The sequence below is a fragment of the Pelophylax lessonae genome, assembly GCF_965119305.1.
Source record: "Pelophylax lessonae genome assembly, chromosome: 1".
NCBI lineage: Eukaryota > Metazoa > Chordata > Amphibia > Anura > Ranidae > Pelophylax > Pelophylax lessonae.
This window is the reverse complement of record NC_138768.1, coordinates 553,322,551-553,338,265: the sequence shown is the minus strand read 5'-3', so window position 1 is coordinate 553,338,265 and position 15,715 is coordinate 553,322,551. Positions and strand designations below refer to the sequence as shown.

General features: G+C 42.4%; 1 protein-coding gene across 1 annotated transcript in view; it reads left to right on the top strand.

Moving 5' to 3' along the window:
• The window catches only part of LONP1 (lon peptidase 1, mitochondrial), a 67,221-nt gene extending 51,790 nt beyond the window's left edge, over positions 1-15,431 (top strand). Inside the window, exons 14-18 of the mRNA XM_082255404.1 lie at positions 258-398; positions 518-683; positions 4,723-4,931; positions 12,083-12,247; positions 15,085-15,431. Of these exons, the coding sequence (XP_082111530.1) occupies positions 258-398; positions 518-683; positions 4,723-4,931; positions 12,083-12,247; positions 15,085-15,234 (831 nt within the window). The 3' untranslated portion in view covers positions 15,235-15,431. The remainder of the gene's footprint in view (positions 1-257; positions 399-517; positions 684-4,722; positions 4,932-12,082; positions 12,248-15,084) is intronic.
• Positions 15,432-15,715: the final 284 nt, after the last annotated feature.

Below are 15,715 nucleotides of genomic sequence, written 5' to 3'. Positions count from 1 at the left end.
TTTTTTTTTTTTTAATAGGGTTTACAACCGCTTTAAGAATGAGGGTGTGTCCAAACTTTTGGTCTGTACTTTTTTTTTTTATATATATATATATATATATATATATATATATATATATATATATATATATATATATATATATATATATATATACATTTATTTTTAATCTGACTCTAGATATTATTTATTAGTTCATAGATCCTGGGTATATTATCAAGTCCCATTTGCATAACCAGGAACTGCTGTTTTATTTTCAGAGGTATCTGGTGCCACAGGCACTAAATATGTGTGGGCTGGATCAAGGGAAAACTCAGATCACATCTGACGCACTTACTGTATTGATCCGACAGTATTGCAGGGAGAGCGGAGTACGGAATTTACAGAAACAAGTAGAAAAGGTGGGTGAAATTTTAACTGAATTTTTTAATATAAGCTATGTTGGTTTAAGTAGAGCTAACGTGAAAGAGGAACAGTGGAGATGAGCATTCTTATAATTGGCTCTTTTTTACTTACTTAGGTCCTTCGGAAGGTTGCCTATAAGATTGTAAATGGGGAGGCTCAGTCTGTAGATGTAACACCATCCAACCTTCAGGATTTTGTTGGAAAGCCGATCTTCACTGTAGACAGAATGTATGAGGTCACTCCACCTGGGGTTGTGATGGGCCTAGCATGGACTGCTATGGGTGAGAAGCAAAAAGCCATTGCAGTACTTCTTGTGGTGTTAGTTGTTCCTTTCAGGTTTTTGTAACCTTGGGTGGTGAAACTTCAAGTGCCTTCATTTTCACAAGCAGTTACTTTGACACCCATTGTTTTACCTGCTCAAACCTTTCTGCCTCTGTGTAGCACTGTCCTTTTGGGATTGAGATAACGTAGAGAACATTTGTACATGGATGCTGGGGTACACTGCCTTAGTGCTAACCAAAAGTCAATGAGACCCAGCAAATGGAACATAGTTGGCTCACTGTGCCCTCTCTGTCCTGTATCCATAAACCTCTATGGTTTGCACAGTTCATTTGTGTGACTACATATTTATTACAAGCAAGAATCTGACATTAATTGAAGTTTATTTCAAATGCTAATGACCGCCAAATCAACAACCACTAGTTAGCAAACCTATCTGGTAAAAATGTAGTTTGCCAGGAAGGAGGGAAAAAGGTAGCTGGTTAACCCTTTTGCTGCCAGCCCCTGCGCTCCACTTTTATACCCAGGTGGCATGACCATTTTTGCAATTTTTTCATTGCTTTTTTTTTTTACTCACAGCTTCAAATTTTGTAAAATACTGTGCCCCCTAAACTATTAATTTTCTTAAAGCACATGACCTGTAGAATAAAAGGAAGATGCTACTGATTTTTAAGGTCTCGCGCTGTTTGCACAAATGTTTATCCAAACAATATTTTCGCTATAAATACACTAAAATCATTATTAGCAGATACAAACACAGCAAAGTTACAAAATTCCTGCTAAACGCCTACTAAATATCAAAGCTTATCCTGTATTGAGTTATTAAATAACAAACAATTGTAAATTTTAAATTGTGCCATTTTGTGAAATGGTGAGAACTGAAGGTGCTCTAAACTGGAAATAAAAGCCAAAAAATGTACTCTAAAAATCTGGAGGTTATAATTTTTCACTTGCAGCTTTTAGAATTTGTAAAAGATCCCCAAATCATACATATTCTAAAAGCACATGACCTGTAGAGAAAAAAAAAAAAAAAAGGTGCTACTGATTATTTAGGCCTTGCAATAGTTGTGCAAATGTTTATAAACTCACAATTTTCACTAAAAATACACTAACGCCTAGGTTTACCCTGAGGGCGGGTTTGAAATTATGTGAGTTTGGGGGTGATTTGACAGACATCTGTGCGGGTTCCTGCACAGATGTCTATTGAAATCATCCCCAAAGTAGTGCAGAAACTACTTTTGGGAATCGGTGCAGCGTCGCACCGATTCAGACAGTGCCGTTGCCGGCAATAGGTCCAATTTGACATGTTAAATTGCATGTCTAATCGGCCCAATGTGAACGGAGGCTAAAATCATTATTAGGGCACACTAAAGCGTATGCCCGTGGAGTGCCGTGTTTACCCAGCCAGATGTTCTGTGCATCTCCATGCAAGCAGTCCTAATCATGTCAATTGGGATTCAGCAGCTGCATGGGCACAGCTGCTGATTCCAATCTGACATTGGTGTTGGTGTGGGTGCCCGACCACGAATGCAAACAGTGTGAGCTCAGTGACATGCACCCGGACCTAGACGGATGTCCAATTGGGAGCAATGGATGTGTTTGTGCAGTTGCTACATCCCAACTGACCTCAATAGGACTGCCTGCATGGAGATGCCTTGAACACCTGTGCATCACCATGCAGGTAAACACAGCCTCACAGGGGTATACACTGTAGTATACCCTGTGTTAACGAGACCTTACTATGTTTTTTGTTTTTTTTTCTTCATTTTTTTTTTTTTTTTTTTTGGTGGGATATCCGAGGTCTAAACAAACCCTGGAAGTCCTTTTTGTTGTTTCTTGTTTTTGAGACAGATAAAGATATTGAAGTCCCTTTCTCTGTAGCCTCAGCTGCAATGCATATGAATGAATAGAAGACTTCTTCTATTCATGCAGAAAACCGAATCAGAGTAAACACTGTGTCGCTCACTATGTCCATTCAAGCAAAGCGAGGAGGTTGGTGGATACATATTTACCAAACTCCCCCCATGGGAATGTACTTTAATGGTGGACACCTCAAAGACCACATACAGGTCCCTCTCAAAAAAATTAGCATATTGTGATAAAGTTCATTATGTACTGATAAACATTAGACTTTCATATATTTTAGATTCATTACACACAACTGAAGTAGTGCAAGCCTTTTATTGTTTTAATATTGATGATTTTGGCATACAGCTCATGAAAACCCAAAATTCCTATCTAAAAAAAGTAGCATATTTCATCCGACCAATAAAAGAAAAGTGTTTTTACTACAAAAAAGTCAACCTTCAAATAATTGTTCAGTTATGCACTCAATACTTGGTTGGGAATCCTTTTGCAGAAATGACTGCTTCAATGCGGCGTGGCATGGAGGCAATCAGCCTGTGGCACTGCTGAGGTGTTATGGAGGCCCAGGATGCTTCGATAGCGGCCTTGAGCTCATCCAGGGTGTTGGGTCTTGCGTCTCTCAACTTTCTCTTCACAACATCCCACAGATTCTCTATGGGGTTCAGGTCAGGAGAGTTGGCAGGCCAATTGAGCACAGTAATACCATGGTCAGTAAACCATTTACCAGTGGTTTTGGCACTGTGAGCAGGTGCCAGGTTGTGCTGAAAAATGAAATCTTCATCTCCATAAAGCTTTTCAGCAGATGGAAGCATGAAGTGCTCCAAAATCTCCTGATAGCTAGCTGCATTGACCCTGCCCTTGATAAAACACAGTGGACCAACACCAGCAGCTGACATGGCACCCCAGACCATCACTGACTGTGGGTACTTGACACTGGACTTCAGGCATTTTGGCATTTCCCTCTCCCCAGTCTTCCTCCAGACTCAGTCCACTGCTTCCGCAGGTCCTCCAAGGTCTGGAATCAGCCCTTCTCCACAATCTTCCTCAGGGTCCGGTCACCTCTTCTCGTTGTGCAGTGTTTTCTGCCACGCTTTTTCCTTCCCACTGAGGTGCCTTGATACACCACTCTGGGAACAGCCTATTCGTTCAGAAATTTCTTTCTGTGTCTTACCCTCTTGCTTGAGGGTGTCAATGATGGCCTTCTGGACAGCAGTCAGGTTGGCAGTCTTACCCATGATTGCGGTTTTGAGTAATGAACCAGGCTGGGAGTTTTTAAAAGCCTCAGGAATCTTTTGCAGGTGTTTAGAGTTAATTAGTTGATTCAGATGATTAGGTTAATAGCTCGTTTAGAGAACCTTTTCATGATATGCAAATTTTTTGTGATAGGAATTTTGAGTTTTCATGAGCTGTATGCCAAAATCATCAATATTAAAACAATAAAAGGCTTGCACTACTTCAGTTGTGTGTAATGAATCTTAAATATATGAAAGTCTAATGTTTATCAGTACATTACAGAAAATAATGAACTTTATCACAATATGCTAATTTTTTGAGAGGGACCTGTATATTAATTACAGTGTGCACATAGAACTATAAGAGGTCATGTTAACCAAGATGTGCTGCTAGTAATGTATTTGCCAAAAAAATTATCTTTAATGGAATTACTTGAATAGTACCAAAACGTAAAATAATGAAAACTGATTGATTTGTCTTATACACTACCAACAGAAAACTTGGGCAGCTCTCATTGACCTAAAGAAAACTACCTAATTAGACCAGCAGAAAAAAAAGTTTCATCTAATTTTGGATTATATGCTTTTTAGCCACAGCAGTCACATATCTCTTCAATTAAAGAAAAAAAAAAAACATTTAGGAAGAAAGAAAATGTTGAAATATGAAGGTCTCATTACAGATATGAGAGCTTTCCTGCAGTATGCCCTGCAAGTTTATTCTACTTGCATGCAACCTAAGACCAGTTACTGTTTGTTTTTTTTTTGTTTTTTTGGGGTATAGAAAACGAAATATAAAGCTCCTTTTTCAGAAAAAAAAAGGCTGCTTGGTCTGAATTAACCCGATCTTCGTAAATTTTCTATTATAATCTAAAGCCATATATTAAGCGTGGGCTTGGTTTATACAATTTTTAAGATAACACTGTTCGTCATTTGTTAATTTCAGGTGGTTCTACCCTGTTTATCGAGACTTCTCTTCGACGTCCATTGGACAAAGAAAATAAAGATGGTTCCCTTGAAGTAACAGGACAGCTTGGGGATGTTATGAAGGAAAGTGCCAAGATTGCATATACATTTGCCCGTGCCTTCCTGATGAAGAAACAACCTGATAATAACATTTTGGTTACCTCACACATTCATTTGCATGTCCCAGAGGTAAGATTTACTTTTAAAAGTGCGAGTATTAGCTGTGAAAATTATCATTAATAAACCATATTTTGATGTTGCAGCAACAAAAAAAAAAAAAAGCTAGTAACAATTATCAATAGAGCCCTGCGGCACAACCAGTTCCCCTAAAGCAATCAAAAAATTATGGTTAACACCTATGAAGGTTAATATCCAGTGTTCTATGCAGCTCATTTAGCAATACATCCTACTATTTTTTTTAAACAATAGATACGTCTAGAGCTTGTTCCTGAGGTAGCCTTTTCCAATTTTAACAGCTCTTACTTTAAAGAAGTTTTTTTTCTTTCGTTCATTGATGGACACAGCGCTCAATATTCAGAATCATAGCATTATATCCCCCCCCTTCAGGAGTAGGACACTAGGCAGAAAAAAGACTTGGCTACCCCTACGGATAGTCCTAGATGGTTTACTCCCTCCCCCCCCTCTGCTATAGGCCTTCAGTTTTTTTTTTTTTTTTTTTTTTTTTTTTTTCCTGCCTAGTCAGGAGTAAGGACCTACCTCCCAGCCAGGTTCTTTGGTCCTGGCAAATTTTTTCCTTTAACAGCTTCCTGACTGCCTGCCACACATTTACTGTGGCAGGCTGGGTCTCCTGCAGGAACCGACGTAGCCCTACATCAGTCGCACGCGTGGTGCTGGGGGGGGGCGCGGCTCTCGCCCCCATTAGGCAGCGGGGATGCCATTCCACAGGGCCAGAGGCGCAATTGCCGCCGGGCACCCGCAATAGCTCCCAGCTAAGAAAGGACGATCAGCTGTTGTAAACACATATATATATATATATATATATATATATATATATATATATATATATATATATATATATATATATATATATATATATATAGGAACACAGGTCTCTGTGATCATTTCACAAGCCCATCCCCCCCACAGTTGGAAAACACTCCCCTAGGCTCACACTTAGCCCTTTGATCACCACTGTGTTAACCCCTTCCCTGCCAATGTCATTATTACAGTAACAGTGCATATTTATAGCACTGAATACTGTAGTAATGTCACTGGTCCCCCCAAAAGTGTCAAAAATAGGGGTCCGATCTGTCCGCCGCAATGTCTGTCCCGCTAAAAATCGCAGATCGCCACCATTACTAGTAAAAAAAAAAAAAATCAATAAAAATCCCTAGTTTGTAGACGCAATAACTTTTGCACAAACCAATCAATCAATTTCTTTTTTTTTTACCAAAAATATGTAGCAGAATACAAATTGGCCTAAAAGAATAAAAAAATTTGATTTTTTTTTTTTGGGAATGTTAGATAGCAGAATGTGAAAAATATTGTTTTTTATTTTATTTTTTTTCTGAATTGTCGCTCTTTTTTTGTGTATAGTGCAAAAAAAAAAAAAATATTGCACAGATGATCAAATACCACCAAAAGAAAGCTCTATTTTTGTGAAAAAAAAGGACATCAATTTTTTTTTTTTTTTTAGTATAGTGTCGCAGGACCACGCATTTTTCCGTTAAAGTAGCGCAGTGCCGAATCGCAAAAAATGGCCTGGACATTAGGGGGCAAATCCTTCTGGTCCAGAAGTGGTTAAATGGCTTTTTTTTTTCTCCAATTTTTTTTCCTCTGAGATCTACAATCAACTGCCAGACCAGGTGATGGGCTGAATAGCTAGATCCAGTGGTCACCCAAGTCTGGCCATCGAGCACGCACAGACGAGAGCTCCGCGCTGGATCGGTCCTGACAAAGCCCCACTGGATGGGGGCTGGCCTGCGAGTTAAACGCCTTGTGTGTGAGGTTACATACGATCGGGTCTTGGCCCGAGTCTCAGTGTTCCTCCTGACTGACAGCCCCCCATTTCGATGGTGAAGGGTTCTGTCTGTAAATGGTGCCTGCCTGGTTCCATGGAATGGTGAGTAAGATGTCCCCCCCCCCCCCCTCTAAATGCAGTGTGGGTTAAATGCAGGCACCCCCCTGGGACAGCCCTACCTCTGTGGGTTCCTCTCCTTCACCCTAGGCCCCCCTTCCATCTATGCCATCTTTGTAGCCCTCCCTCCTCTGAGGTAGAGCAGTGGGTTGGCCAGTAGATGGGACTGGTGTGAAGCACTGTACCGGTGGGGGACAGACTTCCCTGCTGGGGTGGGCACTGACAGTTTTTTGTAGTCCTGTGCCCAGGTCCCCTCTTGTGCTGTGTATGTGGCCTGGGCTCCAGGGTTCCCTCCTGGGAGCTTGGTGGGTGCAGCGTTTAGCAACTATTTTTCCATGGTCGGTGCCATAGCCTTGGGGCCTGTGTTTTTCTCCAAACCAGCAGCCATGTTTGTGTAGTCCGGCGTGCATTGACGGCATCGGCCATGACATTGGAACCTCTGTGCGGTGATAGGGGGCTGTGGGGGCTCCTCTTTTTCCCCTGGTGTTGACTCCTGAGTTTCCTTTTCCCCTGGACGCCACACGTGGCTATTGGCTATCTCTGGGCGGGCTAGCAGAAAGCGCCCTCATCTTTCTCATCAGATCCTGAATCTGGCTCTGCTGCCACGGATGTGGCCCACCCTGCGGAGTTTGTAGCTACGCTTCCTGATCTCTCAGGTAGTGAGGATGATTCCTCCACAGCTGTGGCTGTGCATGAGAAAGCGCTGGTTGATGCACTGATTACATCCATGCAGGAGACTTTGAAGATGGAGGTGGCTGTCCCTTTTGGCACCCACAAGCTGTGTCGCATGGCAAAGGTGTTCCTTTATCCCTCCTATTTTGACAACTTTGTCTAAAAAGATTGGGATCGGCCAAAATGTCCCTTTGTGGGTCCTAAACGCTTTGCGGTGAGGTACACCTTTGAAGAGTCACTCCTCAAGAAGTGGAATGTGCCACCAAGGGTGGACCCTCCTGTCTCCAGGCTGAACAAGGCAACCATGATTCCGGTAGAGGAATCCCTGGCCTTTAGGGATCTGGCTGACGGGAAGGTGGAGTCTGTGGCCCGCAATATGTTCCCTATTGCTGGTTATGCGCTGAGGCCGATCCTGCCCATTGCCCTGGTATTGGAAACACTAACTGAGTGGGCTGAACTTTTGCGCCATGATCTGGGGTTGGACAGATTCCTCCTGCCTTTGTCGAGTTGGCGGACCAGTTGGTCCAGGGGCTGCAATTTGTCTGCGATGCCTCTCTGGACCCAGCTCCCTTGATTTCTAAGCTATCTGTTTCAGCAGTGGTGCTTAGGCGTGTTTTGTGGCTCAAGTGTTGGTCTGTGGACCAGACTTTTAAAAAAAAAAAAAAAAAAGCTCTGGCTAATTTGCCCTTTAAGGCCATCGCCTGTTTGGCTTCCACAGTCTGGGAGGGGGAAGAACCTCGTCACAGACGCGGCACTTCTTTCTTGGCACACAGTTTTTTTTTTTGGTTTTTTTTGTCCCTCAGGGTCCACTGACAAGTGTTAAAAACCTTTCAAGCCCTCCTCGGGAGGTTCCAAGTGGCCCTGGTCTGGAAAGCTGAGAGCGGGATTCTCTAGTCCAGTGTTTCTTAACTCCGGTCCTCAGGGCACACTAACAGGCCAGATTTTATGTATTACCTTGGGGAGATGCAGACTAGAATACTGCAATCACTGAGCAGCAAATTATATCACCTGTGATGTATTTCAGTTTTCTTGCAAACCTGGCTTGTTAGTGTGCCTTGAGGACCGGAGTTGAGAAACACTGCTCTAGACCCACAGACATGGCTCTTTCAGCATGAACGTGTGCCCTCACCCATGCTTGGGGGGACATCTTTGTTGTTTTCCAGGCTCAAGGACCGCCTTGGTAAACGACAAATGGGTCCATGAAGTTATTCGGTCTAGTTACAAGATAGTTTCATTCTTTCACTCTGGAAAGGTTCCTCTTGTGAGCTGAGTCCTCTTCTGCCTTTATGGACAACGTTGAGATCAATATACAGACCCTGAAGGAGTTTGGTTGGCTTCTAAACTACCAGAAGTCTGCCCTGCTTCCCCCTAGAAAATTGGATTATCTGGGTCTGACTCTGGATTCAGCTCTAGCCAGAATGTTCCTTTCTCTGGACAAACTCCAGAAGTTGCATGCTGCGATTCATTTATTGCTGTCCAGCAGGTGGTCCTCCCTCCAGACTTGAATGCGGATGCTGGGACTGTTGGTTTCTACCTTTTGAGGCAGTTCCGTTTGCACAGTTCCATACGAGGTCCCTCCAAAGGGAGATCCTGAAGAAATGGTACAAGTGTCAGAGTCTCTGGACAATCAGATTCGGCTGAGCCGGGAAACCAGGGGTTCCCTGGTCTGGTGGCTTCGCTCTCAGGCAAATCTTTTCTCCCGTTGTATTGGACAGTGGTCACAACAAATGCCAGTCTGTCCCGGTGGGGAGGTGCCCTAGGACTGAGCTCTGCTCAGGATTTTTGGACGCTGCAGGAATCCAGACTGCCGATCAATGTCTAAAAACTTCAGGCGAGCAGGCTTTGCCTGATTCACTGGACAGATCGGTTCCGGGGGCTCCCGGTATGGATCCAGTCGAACATTGCCACGGCGGTGGCTTATGTCAATCACCAGGGCAGAACAAAAAGTGTGTTGGCGGCTCTGGAAGTAGCCAGCATTCTCCAGTGGGCAGTACACTTAGTTCCCTCTCCACTGTACACATTCCAGGAGTGGAAAATTGGGACTATCTCAGTCAGCAGGCGTGGGCCAAGAGGAGTGGTCCCTTCATCCGGATGTGTTTCATCTGATATGTCTGCGGTGGGGCACCCCCAAGGTGGATCTGTTGGCGTCTCGGTTCAACAGAAAGGTACCGAGCCTTGTAGCAAGGTCAAGGGATCCTCTAGCGACCGCCACAGACATTCTGGTGGCCCAAAGGGCCAGTATCGTCTGATCTACGCCTCCTCCTCCCCCCCTCAAGATTTTTTCTGCGGCTCCTGCGCAGGATCGAGGCTGAAGGGATTCTGGTCATACTGGTGGCCCCAGACTGGCCTCGCCGGTCTTGGTACACTGATCTGGTGCGCTTGGTCACCGACATTCCTTGGAGAATGCCTCTCAGGGAGGACCTGCTGTCCCAAGGGCCGATCTTCCATCCTTCTTTACAGTCACTGGCTTTGACAGCCTGGCTGTTGAAAGCCAGGTGCTGAAGGATAGAGGTTTGCCTGGGTTGGTGATTCCGACAGTGCTGAAGACTAAGAAGTCTACCTCCTTAGAAGATTTACCATCCTACGTGGAAAGCGTACATTTCATGGTGTGAGTCGATCAAAGTTCACCCTTGTTCTTTTTCGGTGGCTCAGATTTTGACCTTCCTTCAATGAGATGTTGAGAAGAAATTGGCCTTGGGTACCATCAAGGGCCAGGTGTCTGCCTTGGCAATCTTCGTTCAGCGACCCTTAGCCATGCATTCATTGGTACGTACTTTTATTATGACTCCACCGGTACGATCTATACCACCATGGGATTTGAACTTGGTGCTCTCAGTTCTCCAAAAGCCTCACTTGGAAAATATTCAAACGTAGCTTTTTTGGTGGCACTTGTATATATTCTATATTTATGGAGCCATACGAGGATCCCTTTTCCATTCAGGATTCCCTATCTGGAGTATGCTTTTTGATTCCTTGGCATTGTTTGGCTGTGTAATCCTTATGAGGGTCGAATATTGGAGGTGAGAGGCAGTTTGCCTTGGTGGATGGGCTGATTTCCATTATACACTTCTGCATGCCATTTGGAGTCACTTTGTTCCACAAGATGCTGTATCACTGAGTGCATTTACTTCTTTTATCCATTTATTTGATATGTCACATAGGAATTTGATTTTTCGCTTTTATATGAATAATGCGCTTGCACTGTATTATTATTATTCATATGTATTGGTGTTGATCCATGGAGATGTCTTGGGAAGCTGGTTTTCCCTTCTGCATGCATCTACAAATCCCCCTTTTTTTCTTTTTAAATTCACTATAGGGACGCTTATAAATTTCACCATTTTTATCATAGATTTTTCTTCTGGACTTTTGCACTTGTTCTGGATTTTTTATGAACTGTTTAAAATCCTCATTTAGATATATGAATTTATTGCATTTTTGTCATGTATATCTCATGCACAGTTTTGTGGTGTTGGCATACGGCACTGAGTGAGACTATTTTGTTTTACACATATGGTATATTCGATTTAGTTGATTAGCACAGCACTTTGCATGTATATAACATATAGTGTATATACAGTATCTCACAAAAGTGACCTTGTAACACTAACGAGTCACATAACACCAGGGAGAGAAAATGGCTAATTGGTCCCAATTTGGACATTTTGACTTAGGGGTGTACTCACTTTTGTTGCCAGCGGTTTAGACATTAATAGCTGTGTGTTGAGTTATTTTGAGGGGACAGCAAATGTACACTGTTATACAAGCTGTACACTCACTACTTTACATTGTAGCAAAGTGTCCTTTCTTCAGTGTTGTCACATGAAAAGATATAATATAATATTTACAAAAATGTGAGGGGTGTACTCACTTTTGTGAGATACTGTATGCATGTATATATGTGTGTGTGTGTGTATATATATATATATATATATATATATATATATATATATATATATATATATATTGTGTGTGTATGTGTATATGTATATATATATATATATATTATTTCACTTTAGATTACTTTTATATCGCTTTTAATTGCTTTAGAAATGGAGACCTTTTGAATGCCAGAAATAACATTAGTGTGACCATTATGAAATTGGATAGACCCAAGATTTTTTTTACTATATTACACAAAATAATTTTACTCTTAAGGCTACATTCACACCTGAGCGTAGCGTTTTCGCGCTTTTTTTACCGCGATTTTGGGGCGATTTTTACCGCGATTTTTGTGCAGGCGTTTTTAGATTGAATAGAGATCAATGGAAAACGCCTGTAATCTGCCCAAAAAGAAGCTTGTGTACTTTTTTGAGCGTTGGGCGTTTTGTATACAGCGTAAAAACGCTCAGATGTGAACAGGGGCCATTGAAATGAATAGGATTTGTCTTGTTGGGCGTTTTGAGAGCTGATCCTAGAGCAGGAAAACTCCCCAAAAACGCCCCAAAACGCCTACATGTGAACGGAGCCTAACAGTATGAACCCTACAAACAAGTTTGTTGTGTTTTTTTTTTTTTGGGGGGTTTTTTCTGCATTTACAACAAGTGATATACAGTATTTCTCTTCTTAGGGTGCTACACCAAAGGATGGCCCTAGTGCAGGCTGCACTATTGTTACTGCTCTGCTTTCCTTAGCTTTGGGACGTTCTGCTCGCCAAAATGTGGCAATGACTGGAGAGGTGTCTTTGACGGGAAAAATCCTACCTGTAGGCGGTATCAAAGAAAAAACTATAGCCGTGAGTATGAGATAAAGTACTTTGAAGCTCAAGTCTTCAAATTTCCGTGCTTACTCTCTGCTTGTATTACTGTGACAGTAGAAACCATTCTGAAGATCAGCTAATGTCTTGTGAACCTTTATGTGTCTAGGAAAATATATTTTACAGTGGGAATGCAGCAGTGTTAGAACAGCCAAGCAACAGTACCCAGGTCAAAGATGAGGACTTTGTTCCATATATAGTTAAACGTCAAACACACACACACACACACTTGTTCTTTTTATATTGTATTAAGCTGTATATTGGTTTTAAAGTGTTTTTCTACCTAAAGCTGGTATTTAAAGTGGTTCTAAAGGCTCAGGTATCCCCTTGAAAATATTAGTCTTGTTTTTTTTTTTGTTTAAAAATAACAAACATGTTATACTTGCCTGCTCTGTGCAGTTGGTTTTTGCACAGAGCAGCCCAGATCCTCCCCTTTTCGGGTCCCTTGCCGGCACTTCTGGCCCCTCCCTCCTCCCAAGTGCCCCCAGAGCACGTAACTTTCTATGGGGGCACCCAAGCCAAGCTCCCCCCCTTCACTCTCCTCATTGGCTCACTGACTTTGACAGCAGCGGGAGTAAATGGCGCCTGCTGCTGTCTCAGCCAATGAGGAGGGAGAGTCCCGGACAACCAAAACTCTCCTGCAACATCACTGGATCTGGGTGGGGCTCAGGTAAGTATCAGGGGGGCTGCTGCACACAAAAAGTTTTGCATTAAGATAAAAAAAAACCTCCTGCCTTTAGAACCACTATATGCATTCCATGCAATAGGGTAAAAAGCCACCTGAGTTCAGCTCCCCCCCCCCCCCCCCCCCTTATACTTATCGGAGCCCCATTTTGGTTCAGCGATGTGCATGAGAGCAGTGGCTCTGCTGGTTCTCTCTCCTCATTGTCCTCATTGGCTCACACAATGCTGTCAATGAGGAGAGAGCGGGTGGCGGAGCCGAGCTGCGCTCCGTTGTGAATGGACTCCCAGAGCGTGGCTCCGGAGTAAGCCTGCTCAAGTGCCCCCAGAGCAACAGGCTTGCTTTTGGGGGCACTCAGTAGGGGGTGGAGCCAGGGGGGGGGGGACCCAAAAAAAGAGGATCAGTGCTGCTCTATGCAAAGCCATTGCACAGCGCAGGTAAGTATAACATGTTGGTTTTTTTTTTATCTTACCTTCAGAATCACTTTAACCACTTTACGACCAGCGACGTAGACCTACGTCGGCTGGCTTTGCGTGGTTATACCGGGGAGATGCCTCTAGCTAGAGGCATCATCCCGGTACTGTTTTTTACCGCCGGCTGGATGGAGTTCCGATCAAAGCCGGAAGCGGCTTCGATCGGGTCTCAGATGACGTAACCCGGAGGCGGCGTCCATGACATCACGTCCGGGTTACTTGGCTGCTAAAGGCCGCAATTTCAAAAAGTGAATGTATTCAAAAATGCAGTTTTTGGCGTTTTGAATACATGGAAGTGTAGTGGAGGGGTCTAGAGTCCCTCCACAAAGAGTACCTGTCACTGCATATTGCTGTCACAAGGGATGTTTACATTGCTTGTGACAGCAATAAAAGTGATCAGATTTTTTTTTTTTTAAAAACCTGTGTTAAAATTAAAAAAAAAAAACTAAAATAAATAGGGAAAAAAAATGTAGCCGCCCCTGTCGCCGTTGGCTCGCGCACGAAAGAAAACGTATTTGGAAGTCACGCCGCAAATGAAATCGGTGTTCAAACCACACATGTCAGGTATCTCCTCGATCGCCAGAGCATGAGCAATAATTTAAAAAAAGAGCTACACTCTAACTCTAAACTGGTAACCGTTAAAAAAATTTCAAGCGTCGCCTATGGAGATTTTTTATTGACCGTAGATTTGTCGCCATTCCGCGGGTGTGCGCAATTTTAAACTGTAACATGTTGGGTATCTATTTACTCGACGTGACATCATCTTTCACAATGTAGAACAAAATGGGCTAACTTTACTGTTTAGTTTTTTTTAAATGCAGTAAAATTTGATTTTTCTTAATTTTTCCAAAAAAATGGCGTTTGAAAGACTGCTGCGCAAATACAGCGTGACAAAAAATATTGCAATGACTGCTATTTTATTCTCCAGAGTCTTTGCTAAAAAATATATATATATAATGTTTGGGGGTTCTAAGTAGTTTTCTTGCATAAAATACTGATTTTTAACGTGTAAAAAAAAAAGTGTCAAAAATGGGCCTGGTCTTAAAGTGGTTAAGTTGTGGCTATGTGCTGGTAGGCTGAATTATTCATGATGGTTTCTTCTATATGATCTCCTACCACAGGTCTGAGTCTACCAACCATTGCAAAAAATTCTCTACCTCTGCTGTTATTCTTTGTAATGTAAAAATCTGGCAGTGGCAATTAAATCTCATAAATGGCTTCACCACAGACCTTGGGCACCATAACAAACAAAAAAGTAAATTGCCAGAATTCAGGTGCAAACATATAGATGAATTGGCTGCCCAGCAGTGTCAGCCTTTTTAAATGGCGATATCTAGTACTTATCACAGAGATCCAGCATAGCATCCTAAGGCACCACATTCCAATACTACATGCACAAAAAGAAAGAAGGCAACAAAAGCTAAGGATTGTAAAGGTGACAAAGCAAATCCAGTACTTTCCATCCACTCCCCGTAGACTGTTCTCCGTTTCGTGTGCATGCGCTGGGTCCAATCAGAGAGAATAATTGCTCTCCAGGCATTAAGTATGTCATAATTCATTGGGAAGGGCTAGGGGAAATGAGTTATGGGTTATGATTTCAGTCTTTAATGGTTTTTACCTTAATGAAGAGAATGTTTATAACAAAATATATCTCTTTTCAGGCTAAAAGAGCAGGTGTCACCTGTATGATCCTACCATCAGAAAATAAGAAAGATTACTATGACCTGGCCGAGTTCATCACTGAAGGACTAGAAGTGCATTTTGTTGAGCACTATAAAGAGATCTATGACATTGTGTTTCCAGCTCCCTGATGCCATCCCTATCCAGAATTATTAATTTCGGTGTAAACCACTGGAATAACGTGCTCGATTTTGCTGCTGCGCAGCCCACATTTATTATGGCTTAATTTACTCTTTGCCTTAGTACATATGGTATTAATTTAGTAATTATTAAAACATTTTAACTACAACTTTGTACTGAAATAATGATGATTTCTGTTTTCTCTCTCGCTCTCTCTATCACTGTGTGGTAAATTTGTAAAAGCAGGACCAAGATTGTGCTATTTATGAACCAGCATCTTAATAAATGTTTGTTTAGCCATGTTTCAGACTGTGGTAATCCTTTAGTTTAAAGTTTAAATATTTCTTCTGCAATACCTGTTAATTGGATAAAAAGTATTTAACCACCACAATGTTTAGTTTACTGGAAGTTGAGACACCCCCCCCCCCCCTCTTTCCCTGGATTGTGTTTGACTTGAGGCCAATAGTTGCAGTCACAGGCTTTACCTGCACT